Source organism: Tinamus guttatus, unplaced genomic scaffold (assembly GCF_059628265.1).
Source record: "Tinamus guttatus ecotype Peru unplaced genomic scaffold, ASM5962826v1 Tinamus_guttatus_pri_ptg000403l, whole genome shotgun sequence".
Lineage (NCBI taxonomy): Eukaryota > Metazoa > Chordata > Aves > Tinamiformes > Tinamidae > Tinamus > Tinamus guttatus.
The window spans coordinates 616,245-629,747 of NW_028288937.1; the positions used below are offsets into that span (position 1 = coordinate 616,245).

At 69.6% G+C, this 13,503-nt stretch overlaps 2 protein-coding genes across 3 annotated transcripts in view; one reads left to right on the forward strand and one right to left on the reverse strand.

Moving 5' to 3' along the window:
- The window catches only part of LOC104578185 (phosphofurin acidic cluster sorting protein 1-like), a 44,255-nt gene extending 44,119 nt beyond the window's left edge, over window positions 1-136 (forward strand). For both annotated transcript variants that reach the window (XM_088531267.1, XM_088531266.1), the window contains one exon: window positions 9-136. In XM_088531267.1, coding sequence (XP_088387393.1) covers window positions 9-124 — 116 coding nt within the window. In that variant the 3' untranslated portion in view covers window positions 125-136. The remainder of the gene's footprint in view (window positions 1-8) is intronic.
- A 1,202-nt stretch (window positions 137-1,338) lies between these two features.
- LOC148593374 (cullin-9-like) lies at window positions 1,339-13,503 on the reverse strand. Its single transcript, XM_088531244.1, has 29 exons — window positions 12,921-13,503; window positions 12,150-12,304; window positions 11,258-11,776; window positions 11,029-11,164; window positions 10,655-10,845; window positions 9,732-10,187; window positions 9,429-9,700; window positions 8,923-9,121; window positions 8,652-8,845; window positions 8,347-8,564; window positions 7,997-8,234; window positions 7,570-7,675; window positions 7,099-7,326; window positions 6,883-6,973; window positions 6,634-6,805; window positions 6,414-6,519; window positions 6,132-6,227; window positions 5,868-6,043; window positions 5,319-5,452; window positions 5,056-5,241; window positions 4,688-4,803; window positions 4,101-4,283; window positions 3,571-3,719; window positions 3,219-3,441; window positions 2,964-3,129; window positions 2,710-2,855; window positions 2,436-2,553; window positions 1,801-2,000; window positions 1,339-1,713 (listed from the first exon to the last, which is right to left on the reverse strand). The coding sequence occupies exons 1-29, from the start codon at window positions 13,501-13,503 to the stop codon at window positions 1,441-1,443; spliced, it is 6,030 nt and encodes a 2,009-aa protein (XP_088387370.1). The 3' UTR covers window positions 1,339-1,440.

A 13,503-nucleotide genomic window follows, 5' to 3' on the forward strand; every position in this document is an offset into this window, starting at 1 on the left:
CCTTTTAGTCTCCATAGATGGGGTGGAGTGGAATGATGTCAAGTTTTTCCAGCTGGCGGCACAGTGGCCAACGCACGTCAAGTACCTCCCTGTGGGCATCTTTGGCTACTCAAAGAACGTGTGAGGCTTACGGCAGAGGGTTACAGGAGGAGCGGGAGAGATGGACGGGATCCCCTCTCTTCTGCTGGGCAGCACTGCTGGGGGCTGCAGCCCATCCCCTGCCCCCTCTGCAGAGGGAGATACTTCCTGCCCTGCTGCCCCTGGAGCAAAACCCACAGAGGTGAGGCCAGTGCGAGCAGGGCTGGGTCCCCTCCAGCAGCAGCCAGGGCGCCATGGCCCCTCGCTCCCTTGACCCCCACCCACAGCCCCCGGCAAGGGCTGGCACCCTTTGGAGGGACTTGGAAAGGGCTCAGGGCCACCCTCACCCTTGTGGCACCGGCAGGGCAAGCTCTGTGGCTGGCCAGGGCCCCAGCTGGGCTGGGCTCAGCCCGCTTCCCCAGTCCTGGAGCCAAACGGATTGCTCCGGGGCGGGGGGCTAGAGGACGGACACGGAGCCGGGCCCACAGCCGGTGCCACCAAGCGTGGCCCTCCCTGCGCCCCGGCCACCAGGCAGCTCCCCTGGCGTCGCTTCGCATGGCCCTGGAGCAGCCATGCCCTGGTGGGGCTGAGCCCTGGCCTTGGCTCCAGAGCTGCCGCAGGGGGGGGGCTCAGGCTGCCAGGGCCATGTGGGGGGACAGCATGGGGGCACTTTTTTTTTTTTCTTTTCTTTTTTTTTTTTTTTTACAAGATTCTATTTTTTTTAAACTTATTGTACGGTTACTTTTCTGGATTAATTTTAATAAATTAATGCTGGTACCATTACTACAGCTGTGTGCGCCCTTCCAGGGCTGGGGAGCCAGAGGCTGAGGCCTCCTGCGGTTGCATGGCAGGGAAGGGGAGCAGGTCCCCTGCTTCTCCTCTTGCCTCTGACACCGCTGTGAACAATCATAGAAACACAGAATGCTTAGGGGGTGGAAGGGACCTCTCGAGGTCATCTAGTCTAACCCCCCTGCACACGCAGGGTCACCTAGAGCACGTCTAAGCGGGTTTTGAAGATCTCCAAAGAAGGAGACTCCACAACCTCTCTGGGCAGCCTGTTCCATTGCTCTGTCACCCTCACTGTTAAGAAATTTTTCCTTAAGTTTCGGTGGAACTTTCGGTGTTTCAGTCTCCAGCCATTTCCTCTAGTTCTGTCAGTGGCCACCACTGAAAAGAGGCCAGCACCATTCTCCTCACTGCCTCCCTTGAGGTACTTACAGGCACTGGTTAGATCCCCTCTCAGCCATAATGGGACAGGACTACATAAGACTGGGCTCATTTATTTAAAATAAACATCTGCAGTCCACAGGAAGGGGCTCGCTGGGCCGAGGCTGTGTCCACCTGGCGGAGCCCAGCCCTGGTCTACCTGAACGTGGAGAAAGTCTGTCTGGTGGGGGCACAAGGTGGGCGGACGCCTGTCTTGATCTCTACAGTCTGGAAGGCAACCACAGGCTGCGGCGGGGACGGGGCCTCTGGAGAGACGAACTCCAGGATCTGGGGCCTCCCTGGCTGGCGCCGCAGATAGCCCTGGCTCAGCAGGCGGAGGACGCAGGACAGCACGTCCACGCTGTGGCAGCAGAAGCTCAGGAACTGCAGGCCCGGGCCAAAGCCGCCCTTCTGACAGGCGTCGATCACCTGCGGCGGTGACAAAGCCTGCGTTACGCTGCCGCACGGCGCCCGCGTGGCCCCTCTCTGCCTCCCCCACGCTCCTGCCCTCGGTACCCTGAACACCAAGTTGTCAACGTGGAGCTGCTTCTCCGCCTTGAGGACGCGAGTGATGAGGCAGCAGAGAACGTTCCTCTTCCTCTCGAAGGCGGCGCCGGCGGTGGCCGTCTCTGCCCTGAGATGCGTCTGCCGGGGCAGCAGCCTCAGGCGTCGGCCCGCGGCGCGAGCCAGGGCCGCTCGGTTCAGCCGCAGAGCGCCTGGAGGCAGCAGCCAGCCCAGGCTCAGCCCGGCCCGGAGCTGGGCCCCACGGGAACCCCAGAACACGCACGGGGCCAGCGACCCCGGCCCCCGCTCCGGGCCTTCCCCTGCTGCTTCCATCCGCGTCGCCCCCATCCCGGCCCACGCACAGCCCCGTGCCCAGCCGCACGTCCCGCCAGCCCCGCTCCCACCGTGCTTGAGCCCTGACCGTGCCCGAGGGCCCAGGACCCCACACTCAGCCCGGCCCCGAGCCCCAAGCTGCAGCCCCGCACGCAGAGCCCAGGCTACAGCCCCGGGCCCAGCCGCCCCTCGTGGCACTGGCACAGACAGGCCGCCCTGTCCCCTCCCTGAACAGCAGCCATCCTCCCCCGGCACCGCGGGGCACTCTGACCTGCCGGCACTCGCACCGCCCCGCGGGCCAGCCCCACGCTCACCGCCCCGCGCGCAGCTCTGCACCAGGACGCCCTCGTCGCAGGTCAGCGGGTCCAGGGCCTGGTGCACCAGCTCAGCGGGGAGCCCGGTGGCCTGCAGCAGAGCATCCACGGCCACCTCCTGCCAGGAGGGCAGCGGGAGAGCAATGTTCAGCCACAAGCTCCGCGCCAGCAAGGGGGCCTGGCCACAAATGCTGCTGGAGCCCCCACAGCAGGCGGGTCAGGGCCCTGCCGCGGCCCAGCTCCAGCCCTCGGCCCAGCACAGCCCCGCTCCTACCTCGGCACCGTTGAAGTGCAGCAGAACGTACATCTGCAGCGTGGACACGTGCAGGACGCAGTCGCCAAAGTGCAGCTCCGCGTGGCCCAGCCACGTCCACTGCAGCCGCCGGGGCTTCGTGCACTCCCAGCCCAGCTGGCTCCGGCCTGCCGGAGAGACGGGTTCAGCGCAGCAGCCGGGGGCTCCGCCGGAGCCCAGGCCTCCTGCCGCCTCTGCCCGGCGAGGGCCGGCGCTGCCCGCGTCCCCACGCTCACTCTGCTGCCAAACTCGGCCAAACTCGGCCAGGGAGGAGCTGAGGACTTCCGAGAAAAATCTGCTGGGCTCATCCAGGTAGCAGAAGGGGGAGACGGGCCAGCAGCGCGGGGACAGCACCAGCACCTTCACCTCTGGCGCCTGCGCCAGGGGCGCCTCTCCCAGCGCCTGGGCACACACGCACAAGGGGGGCTCAGGACAAGGCCTGGCACCCCCAACAGCAACAGGGGGCCTCCCCGACGCACTGGGCCACTCACCTCGTCCACGGGACTCTCCAGGCCTGTGCCCAGCTCCAGCAGCTGCTTGTCCTGCTCCTGCAGCTGGAAGAGGCGAAACTGCTGCTGGAGCTCCTCTGCCTCAGCCACGTTGCTCAGCATCTGCTGGGGGAAGCGACTGGGGAAGCAAAACCCGAGTTGCTCCACGACGGCCTCTTCCAGCCACGAGGGCCCCTGCGCCAGGAGACGGTCCCCCAGGTAGTACCTGCCATGGCCACCAACGTCAGCACAGGGCCGGCCTCAGCCCTGCTCCAGCCCCACGGCCTCAGCCCCCCGCCAGCTGCCAGAGCTGGCCTGTCCACCCTCGAGTCACCCGCACACGTGGCCCCCTCACCGGTAGAAGTGCTCAAAGGAATGGGTGAGCTCCAGCCCGCAGAGGATGACAAAGGGCTCCAGGAGCCGCCGCAACGGCCCCGTGCTGCCCGTGCCCTCACGCAGCTCCCGTATCTGCCTGTCGAGATAGCGGGCAAAGCGCTCGCTCACCTGCACAGGGATAGGGATGGCTGTGGAGGGGCTCGCAGGGCACAGCTGAGCAGGGGCAACAGCCCTGAGCTGCGACAGAGCCCCAAAGCCCCGAGCAGGGGCTGCGACAGGGCGTCCCCAAGGGCATCCCTGGGCAGGGGCTGTGGGTGTCCCCAGCAGCAGCCCCGGGCAGGCTGCAGCCGCGCAGCATGACAGACCACAATGGGCACTGGCTGCACCGAGGGCTGCTGCGGGGCTGCGGGCCCGGGCGGGCGCACTGCAACGGGGACGACAGAGGCAGCCTGAAGTGCCCCGAGGCTGTGGGCCCAGAGAGCCACCACAGCCTGGACTGGCCCGGGCGCCCGCGCTGGGGCCCGGCTCCCCGGCCCTCCTGAGACTCACGTGCAGGGCAGCCGGGAAGGAGAGGTGCAGCAAGGCACCCGCGAAGCCCTGCGCCAGGGCCAGCGCAAAGGCAGCCTGCTGCCCGAAGAGCTCCGCCGCGGCGCTGCGCAGGCGCCAGTACAGCCCGCAGTATCTCTCCACGATGTCCGGCGCCTGCCACGCCGCGTCGAGGAACTGCTGCACCTGCGGGCACGGGAAACGGGTGAGCCGGCGGCGAGGAGCTCCGGGGCCTGGCCACAACTGGCCACACCGACCCCACGAGGCTCCGGCTGTCCCCACTGCAGCCTCTCCATGAGCCCCAGGCTACCACCAGCTGCCGAGGGACAGGAGCGCAGCCCGGAGCTGGGCAGGAGCAGGACAGAGAAACACAGACACTGCCCAGTCAGAATGCAGCAGCCACCCAGCAGCCAACCTCCAGAACTGCCCCCGCTGTGGGCTGACAAGTGCCAGGCGTCAAACCTGGCATAAGGGGAGGCAGCCCAGAGTGGGAGGGCAGCAGCACTGAGTGTCCCCTGCTCCTCCACCCCTACCACAGTCAAGGCCAGCCCAGCCCCAGGGCAGGCTCCCACTGCCCCTCCTGCCCCTACCTGCTGCTGCACCACCCCACGCCAGCACTGCAAGATGCCCCACAGGCCGCTCGGCCTCTCCGTCACCACCGCTGCTGTCCCAGCTGGCACCTGCTTGTTCTTCTCCTCCTTCCCACCTGCCAGGGGACAAGCCCGGGGCTCAGCGGGGCTCCACACGCCGGCCCCACACCAACCACCGCAGCCTCCCCTCCTCCTGCGAGGCCTTGGGGAAGAGGGGGCGCAGCCACCAGGGCACAGCCACCCCCAGAGACCTCCTCGGGCTCGGGACTCTCCCCAGAGCCTCCCAGGGGCTGTCCCAAAGCGCAGCCAGGCCTGGGGGGATCCAGCGCAGCCCCTCAGGCACCACGAGGGCAGAGCCCCCCTCTCACCATCGCTGCCCGCAGCTCGGGCCTCCTCCAGCTCTGCGCCGCTCGGCTCCACGTGCACCAGCAGCTGGGTCAGGCGCCGCACGTGGGAGCGGAAGGCAGCGCTGCAGCGCGGGGCCCCGTGCGGCACCTCCCCGCTCTCCACGTACTCACTCAGCAGCCAGGACAGAGCGCTGCTGCCACTGGGGTCTGCAAGGCCAGAGGCTCAGAGGCCACTTGTCCTGGGCTGCTGCCGGGCAGGGAGGGCGCGGGGGAGCGCAGGCTACCTGGGCTAGTGATGCTCTGCACCAAGGGAGTCACCGAGGCCTCCCAGTAGGTCCTGCCCAAGGCCTGGGCCGCCTCGTCGTCGGGAAGGAAGCGCTCGGCGAAGGCCTGTTCGTGCCACAGGGCCCGGCTCAGCCTGCAACAGCGACCACACAGGGCACAGCAGGGCCAGGCACGCGCTGACGGCCAACGGGGTCCTCGGCCGAGGGGCACAGCAGCCACCTCCTGCCCTGTGCCAGCCAGGACAGGGCTGTAGCTCCCCGCACACGAGGACACAGGGCCCTCTCGTGCCCCAGACAGGCCCCCTCACACTCCAGGCCCTCGTGGCTCTGCTCACAGTCCCTGTGAGAAGCCGTGGGGCTGGAGGCCCTGGCCAGGAGATCATTCCTGGACCTCGCTGACGTGCTGGCCCCGGCAGGACAACCCGCCGTGCACGTACAGTCGCTGTGCCCGCAAGCCCAACCCTGCAGCCCGTCCCGCTCCCTGGGGCTGCCGGCACCGCGCAGCCCTCGCGCACCAGGCGCGGCGCGGGGCTGCCGGGGAGAGCTCACCTGCCAAAGAGCTGCAGCAGGCGCCCCCGCTCCCGGCACATCTCCTGGCACCACGCGTGGGCCCGCACGCTGCAGAAGAGGAACGTCCGCCGACACAGCTGCTCCTTGAAGACGGGCCAGAACGTGGGCCTGGGGCCCAGCACCTCGATGCCTCGCACACGCGTGTCGATGCCGCCCTGGGGAGAGCACGGACCGCAGCTCCTTGCATGGGACCCGGGGGCCCACAGTCAACCTCACGCACCGGGTCTGCCCCAGCTGCTCTACCTGCTGGCACCGCTTCACTCTGATCTGGACGACCGGCCAGAAGCGGGTCATGTTCTGCAGCAGCGTCACTCTGCTGTCCGAGGGCAGGACGGTCACCTGCGGGCAGGCAGAAGCCCTCAGCAGCCGCGAGCCCTCAGCACTGCCGAGCGCCAGCACCAGCCACGCACACGCTCCCCACACGTGGGACCACCACCTCCGTCACCCCCCTGCCCTCGGCACAGCCGCAGGGTGGCCGGCACCTGCGCCCAGGGCCGTGCGCCGGGGAGCGCGAAGCCAACTCACCGCGTTGAGCACCGTGGTGATGGCCGTGGGGCTCTCTCCCCCCAGCACCACCACGCGGGCGGGCATGTAGCTGGAGTCCTCACTGGCCACCAGCATGCTCATCTCCCTGCGGCGGGGCGGCTACGTCAGCGCGCGACCAGCTCGCCCCGTGGGGGCTCTGGCAGGGCTTGCACAGGCCCCCGGCCTTCCCTGCCCCAGGGTGCCCCAGCACAAGCCCCACCTGATCACCACACCGCACTGCATGTGGACAGTGATGGAGTGGGAGCCAGTGCTGCCGCTGGACTCCCAGTAGCTCTTGGGGTTGCCATCCGTGAGCTTGCTGGCACGGTGCGGATTGGAAGAGACCTGCACCTTCTCCCAGCACTTGTCCTCCTTCACCTCCACGCTGGAGCCTGCGCGGAGAAGCCACCGAGCCGCCAGCTGCCATATGGCAACAAGTGCCAGAGCCCCTGCCCCCGGGCACGCTCACCTCGGCACAGGTTGCGCAGAAAGACATCGAGGAAGGGGATGCTGATGGGCTGCAGGCTCCGGCGATGCTCCTCAATCTGCCCCAGGACCAGCTGTGGGACAGGCTCTTACTGGGCACCCTGGGCCCTCCCAGGGTGGGCAGGGGCAGGAGGCCCCGCTGGGCCCAGGACACCCGGGGGCCCTGAGGCCAGGGCCGTCCCGCGCTCCTCAGCCCCACCTGGATGCAGCCGGCCAAGATGCTGCTCGTCAGCCTCCGGTAGAGGCTCGCGTGCTGCTCGCAGCGGCTCAGCAGGTCGCGCAGGGCTGGTGCCAAGGGCAGAGCCGCACCGTGCCTGTCCAGGGCTTTGCCCAGAGCCTCGGGGGCGCCCGCGCAGCACATGGCCACCGCGCAGTCCTTGCTGGCGCTGGCCAGGCGGTGCAGGAAGCCCACGGCCTCCTGGGCCACCTGCCGGGGAAGGGGCCGTGAGCAGCCGGGCAGCCGCCAGGAGCACGCGAGGGCCCTGAGGCCGCGGAGGCGCCTGCGGGAGCCACGTCAGGCACCATGTGGGGCACCAGGCAGGGGACACGGCCGCGGCCGCGTCCCAGCGGGGCTGCCATGGCAGGGCAGGGGCTGGCGCGGGCACAGAGCGGCCCCAGCGGCTGCCGCGCAGCCGGCAGAGCCTGGTGCCGATGCCCAGGGGCCACTCACCTCCTGGTCGTTGCTGTGGGCGCTCATGGAGGACAGGCACGGCTCAACGCACTCATGCCAGGGCAGCAGGTCCTCCTGGTACCCGTCCAGAAACTTGTTGAGGATCCTGCAGGAGGCAGGAGGTCGCTGAGGCGGCAGGCACGGGCTGGGGAAGCCCCGGCCCTGCTCCCCCAAGAGGGCTGGCACCTCACGGAGGCGCAAACAGGGGCTGCCCCCGACCCATCGCGCCTACGAGCACTCGCACGCAGGCTGCAGTGTCCCCAGAGGGCAGTCCCCACCAGCGCCCGCACACGCGCCGTGGCAGCCCTGCCCAGCACCCACTCGCCCGCGCTCCGGTGCCCTGGCACTGCCGCACCGCCAGCAGGTGCTGCGGAGCCGCAGGCTCCAGCACGGCCGCAGCAGCGCGCGGAGCCGCCTCGGGACCCACCTGAGCGCGCTGAGGCTCGCGGCCCTCTCCGCGGCCAGCAGCCGGAGCCCGCGCAGCAGCAGCGCGAAGCACTCGCGGTCCCGCAGCAGCGCGGCCGTCGGGCCCGTGGGGACGCGGCCCAGGCGGCAGAGGTGCCGCTCCAGGGCCACCAGCGCCTCCCTGCAGAGGCCGCCCTCCCCCAGGCCGCCCACCAGCGTCCGCACGTCCTCGTCCCCCAGCTCCAGCGCCGCCTCCGCGCCTGCCCGGGCACAGGGAATGCGTGGGGCTGGCGCTCGGGGGCAGCAGGCGCAGGGCCCTTGCCCAGGGCGCAGCGCCCGCCCTGCGCTGATGCCAGCGCGGTGCCACGGTACCTGCCGGCTCCGTGCCCAGGGGCACCTCGTGCTCTGCCAGGCGGTTGATGGCGCTCAGGGCCAGCGTCCTGCTGGGGCAGCCCAGGCTCGGCGCCTCGAGCCAGCAGCTCCGCAGCAGCGGGACGAGAGCGCAGCCCGCCAGCTGCTCCGCCAGGCCCCGGTGCCCCTCGAGCAGCATGTTCAGCACCAGCAGGCCGCTGCACAGGCCCGCGGAGCCCCTGCAGGGACAGCGGTGCTGGCACCGTCCTCCTCACATGGCCGGGACGCGCGGCCGCCCCGCGCCTCCGCCGGCCTCCCCTGCCTACCCCGCGAGGCTCCGCATGGCGCTCGTGGCGGTGACGACGGTGCCCAGCAGGCTTGCCGGGCCCACGCCGGAGGCAGAGCCGATGCTGGCGAAGATCTCCCGCATGACCTGCGCGTCGGCGCGGCTCAGGGCCGAGGGCTTCCCCGCAGCGTCTCCCGGCTCCCCGCTGCCAGCTCCCACCAGCACCCGCAGGGCCTGCGAGGCGCCGGCGGTCACGGGGGCGGCGGCGGCGGCCCCCGGAGCCCGGCCCTGCCCGGCTGCGCCGCGCTCACCGCCAGCCCGGCCTGCTGCACCGCGGCGGAGGCGGCGTGCTGCCGCATGCAGGCCAGCACGGCCTGCACCCCGCCTTCCGTGGCGAAGGGCACGCGCCAGTCGCACTGGGCCATGAGCGCGGCCAGCAGCCGCAGCGTCAGCGCCGCCTGCACCAGCCCCGCGCCCAGCAGCTCCACGACCACCGGCAGCACCTTCTCCCTGCGCGGGGAAGGGCACCTCAGCGGCGCTGCCGGCGCTGCCGCGGGTGCCCCAGGCCCTGCCGCCCGCCTCCTCCCTGCCCAAGGGTCTCTGGGCACCGCCAGGAAGGCGCCCGCCCAGGCCCCGCACGCGCAGCACCCGCCTCCTCCCCGGCGCCCGCGCCGCAGCCTTCACGCCTCCGCTCCCGGCACCGCGCGCCGCCAGCTCCGCCGCTTGTCCCCTCGTCGGGGACGCAGCCCCTCTGCAGGCAGTGGTGGGGACCCGCCAGCCACAGCCGGGCGGCACCGCCGCAGCTCACGCTGCTCACCGGGCGCCCGGCCCGCCCGGGCCTTTGCCGACGTGCCGCTCGAGCCCGGCCTCCTCCTCCAGCAGCTGCAGCATGTGCTGGAGCCCGGCTAAACACAGGCCCTCCTCAGAGCTGCTCCTCCGCATCGCGTCTGCCACCTCCACGAGCTTCGCCAGGGAGCCCCTCTTGCTGCCCACCTTGGCCATGCCCAGCACTGGGAGGCAGGACAGAGGCAGAGGCGGCCGTCGGCATCGTGACAGGGCCCAGCAGCATCCCCGGCCCCGCACACCACCCTGCCCAGGGCCCCTGAGCCCGCCAGCCGGCTCCCTCCAGCCGGGCAACGGGGCCCTCGGCCAAAAGGGCCCTCCCGCACCCCCTGGGCCAGCCCAGGCCCCGCAGGCACTCACGTTTGCTCTGCTCCTCTGTCACCTCGGGAAAAAGCAGCCCTTCCCTGCGGCAGAGCTCGCTGAACAGCTGCGACTCCGCCTTGGCCGCCGTGACAGGGGCTTGGGGCGGCAGCGCCGCTGCAGGACGCTCTCCCTCCGCCATCACCGCGGCCTCGGGGCTGCTGCTCTCGCCGCCCTGCGAGGGCCCTGCGGGGCTCCCGCCGCCGTCCCGCGCAGCCCCGCGGCCCAGCAGACACTTGGCGTAGACGCGGGAGGCGCGGAGCTGGCTCAGGGCGCTGCCCCGGCACCGCCGCTCCAGCGCCCGCAGCACCTTCTGCGCCAGCGCCACGGGCACCGACAGCTGGATCAGGCCTTCTTCACCCAGCCCCGATAGCTGGGCGCACGGGGCCGAGTTAGCCCCCTGCAGACACCCCCAAACCCGTGCCCATGACGGCGGCCAGAGCCGAAGCCAGGGCTGGGCTGTCCGCAGGGCGCGCAGGAGCTCCAGCCCCGGCCTCCCCAGCCCCAGCCCACGCGACCAGCAGCAGCTCTGCCCTCCCTCCCGCACCCACCACCAGCAGCGTCACCCCAGGGCCCCTCACACGGCGCCTCCTGCACAGGCCATTTCATCGCTCTGGTGGCAGGGGGACGGTGGCCGCCTTTCCTCTCCTGCTCCTCAGCCGTCCCCTCGCTCCGTGCCCCGGGCACCCCCACTCGCTCTCCTAGTCCAGGCCGGTTCCTGCCTGGCTCAGGCTGCCCGCTCAGCCCTCCTGCGCGCTGCTGCTCGCGTGCCGCTGCCTTCCCCGGTGTCCCCCCTTGCTCCCTGCCTCCCGTCTCCCGCTCCACGGCTCTCTCCTGTACCTGCTCCGGCTGCTCCTGCTCAACGAGACGGGAGATCTCGTCCTGCTCCTGCACTTCCAGCTTCCTCACGAAGAAGAGCAGCTCCCACCACTCGGCCCGGCTCAGAGTCTCTGCGCAGTCCCCCGGCTGCTCCCGGATGTAGGGCAGGGAGTGCAGCCCCGCAGAGGGCTTGGAGACGAGTGGCCGTGAAACTGCGGGACAGCCAAGGCAGGGAGAAGGCCATCAGCTGTGCCAGGTCCCTTGAAAGCTTTCTAGTGCCATCACAGGTGCCAGGGACACCTACTAGGTCACTGAATGCCGGCAGGACCTGTGGTGCCAGCCTACAGCAGTCGGAGAGCCCTGGAGTATTCCCGTGTGCCACTGGGAACGCTCACCTGTGCTCAGCTTGCACTTGTGCACCAGGGCAGCCACTGGCTCCTGCACCTTGTGCTCCTCCAGCCCCGTGGGGCCAACGATCTCCAGCATGTGCCAGTGAACCCAGTAGGTGCAGCCCAGGGCTTGCCAGTACACCTGCAGCGGGGAGCCCGGCACGCGCCTCAGCAAGCTCCAGCCTCCGCAGCCGGGCGCCCGGAGCGTGACCCGGGAGCGCCCGCCGCGGGGTACCTGCGCCGGGGGGGTGCCCTCGTTGCTCTGGCGGAAGTCGCCCTCGTCGCCAGCGCTGACCTGCTCATAGTCCTCCAGCATACGGACCCGCATGCCGCGCGACAGGTTGGCCTGCACGTACTCCACGTAGCTGCTGCGGCTCGGGAAGGCCGAGCGCGTCTTGAAGGCACGGGGCAGTTTTGGCGGGGGAGCCGGGGCTGCCTGAGCAGCAGGACAGGCCGGGGCCCTGGGCTGGAAGATGGAGCGGGCGGCACGCGGCCGTGTCCCCTGCGAGGGCGGCAGCTCCGGCTGCTGCTGTTGCTCCCAGCCCATGACGCGCACCAGCTCCACGATGAGGCTCGCCATTGCCATGCTGAGCTCAAACTCCTGCTTCACGCGGCTCCTCTCCCCACGCCGCGAGCCGGGCTCGGCGCCGTCCTGACGCTCCTCTCCCTGCTCCGCACCGCTGCCGAGCTCGTCCACGAGGGATGTGACGCGCAGGTAGCGCTTCACCAGCGCGAACAGCAGCTTCCCGGGGACCTGCCAGAGGCACCGCGCTCAGATCCCCAGCTGCTACCGAGCCTCCGGCTTGCTCCGAGTCACTGCCTCGTCCCCATGCAGGGTCCTGGGACGCCCCTGGACCCGCAGCAGCAGCACAGAGCCCTCAGCCCATCCCCACCTCCCTGCTCAGGGCTGCTCCCCACCAGCCCCTTGCTCAGGAGCTCCCCAGCAGCCCTCAGCCTCACGCCAGGCCCAGCTCCTTGCGCAGCCACCCGACACCCAGCCCTGCGCAGATGGCCATCCCCAAACACCCTTCCTTCCTCTCCGTCACCAGCAAGGAGGACAAGAGCCCCGGCTCCCTGCCCTCCTGACCCCCAAACCCTCAGCTCTGGACTGACAGGCTGACAGCCACCTGCGGGAGGTGAATCCCTTCAAAGGACATGCAGTGCTCTTCAGAGGACATGGTCTCAGCAAACAGCTCCAGCAAGGTGTAGCGGCTCTCAAAGCCCATGTGCTGCTCGATGCCATCCTGCTGGCTCAGGGACAGCAGCACATAGGCCCGGCTCCCTGCAGGTGAGATATTTAAAATCTACCTATTCTTGGAGAAATTAAAAAAATAAAAATAAAAACAAGGACCTGGGCATCTTGCTTCAGGTGATGCTGCTTGGGCAGCAGAGCTGGACTTGATGCTCTCCAGAGGGCCCTGCTAACCTCAACCCTACTGAGACTCTGTAAAATGACTTTGCTGCTCTGTGCCATCTAGAACTGTGGTTTGACCCATTGATTTGCATTAGCAATGTTTAGCTATCTGCTAAATAACACTGCTTTTTTTTTTTTTTTTTTTAACCTCTAAAGCTCTGAGATTCCACCCAAAACCCAGCAACTCCATGTAAGCAACTCTGGAATGGGGCCCAGGAAAGAAAAACAGGGACATCCTGATGCGCTGCCACTCTCCTGGGAGCAGGAAGCCACGTCCAAACAGCTCCTCAGCATCCCAGCTCGGGGACTCTTTAGGGAAAAGAGCTCCCAAATCTGGCCCAGAGGACCATGCCCACGGCAGCCTCTCGCAGAGCTCAGGCTCCTTCTCCCCCTTCTGCCAGGCAGCCCCGAGAGGCTCTACGTCCTGGATGCCCCAGGCCCACCCAAGGGCCGGCGCTGCTCGACAGCCCAGCGGCGGCCCCACCTGCATCGTGTGAAGCCAGAGCCCGCAGCATCTCGCCGGCGCCGCGGCGGATCCGCTGCTCCTCGTGGCACAGCATCCTCATGAGCAGGTCGAGGGCTCCCGTCTCCCTGAAGACGCCCGCCAGCGCGCCGATGCTGGCGTACGCGCTCAGCACGTGGACGGTGTTGAGGACGGCAGCCCCGGGAGCCCCGGCCAGCTGCCGCGCCGCTCGCCGCACCAGGCTCCGCACGTCGGCCTCCATCTCCAGCGAGGACGCGTCGCCCGGCGGGACGGCGGCCGCCAGCGGCCCGGGCGCCTCCTCCGCCTCGCGCCGCCCGCGCGGCTCCCTGCCGCCCAGCAGCCCCGGGCAGCTGGCGCCGACCTCCTCCGCCGACAGCCACATCAGGATGCTCTCGGCCTTCGCTTCCGCGCCGGGGCCGCCGCCGCCCGCCGCTCGCTCCGCGCTGCGGAGCAGCCTCCAGCGGATCAGGTACTCGGGGCGCCCGTCGCGGCCCGGCCGCTGCCGCAGCAGCTGCTCCGGGGAGGCCTGCAGCGCGGGCCCCAGGCGCACGAGCAGGCTGCCGCCGCGCCGCTCCAGCACCAT

What these genes read in the sequence shown, in the direction of transcription:
- LOC148593374 (XM_088531244.1), bottom strand. Translation starts at nt 13,503, where the DNA reads ATGGTGCTGGAGCGGCGCGGCGGCAGCCTGCTCGTGCGCCTGGGGCCC. An exon ending in GCCATGCGGAGCCTCGCGGG is followed by an intron (nt 8,565 to 8,651) that starts GTAGGCAGGGGA and finishes CTGTCCCTGCAG; the next exon opens with GGGCTCCGCGGGCCTGTGCA. An exon ending in GCAGAGCTGCGCGCGGGGCG is followed by an intron (nt 2,001 to 2,435) that starts GTGAGCGTGGGG and finishes TGCTGCCTCCAG; the next exon opens with GCGCTCTGCGGCTGAACCGA.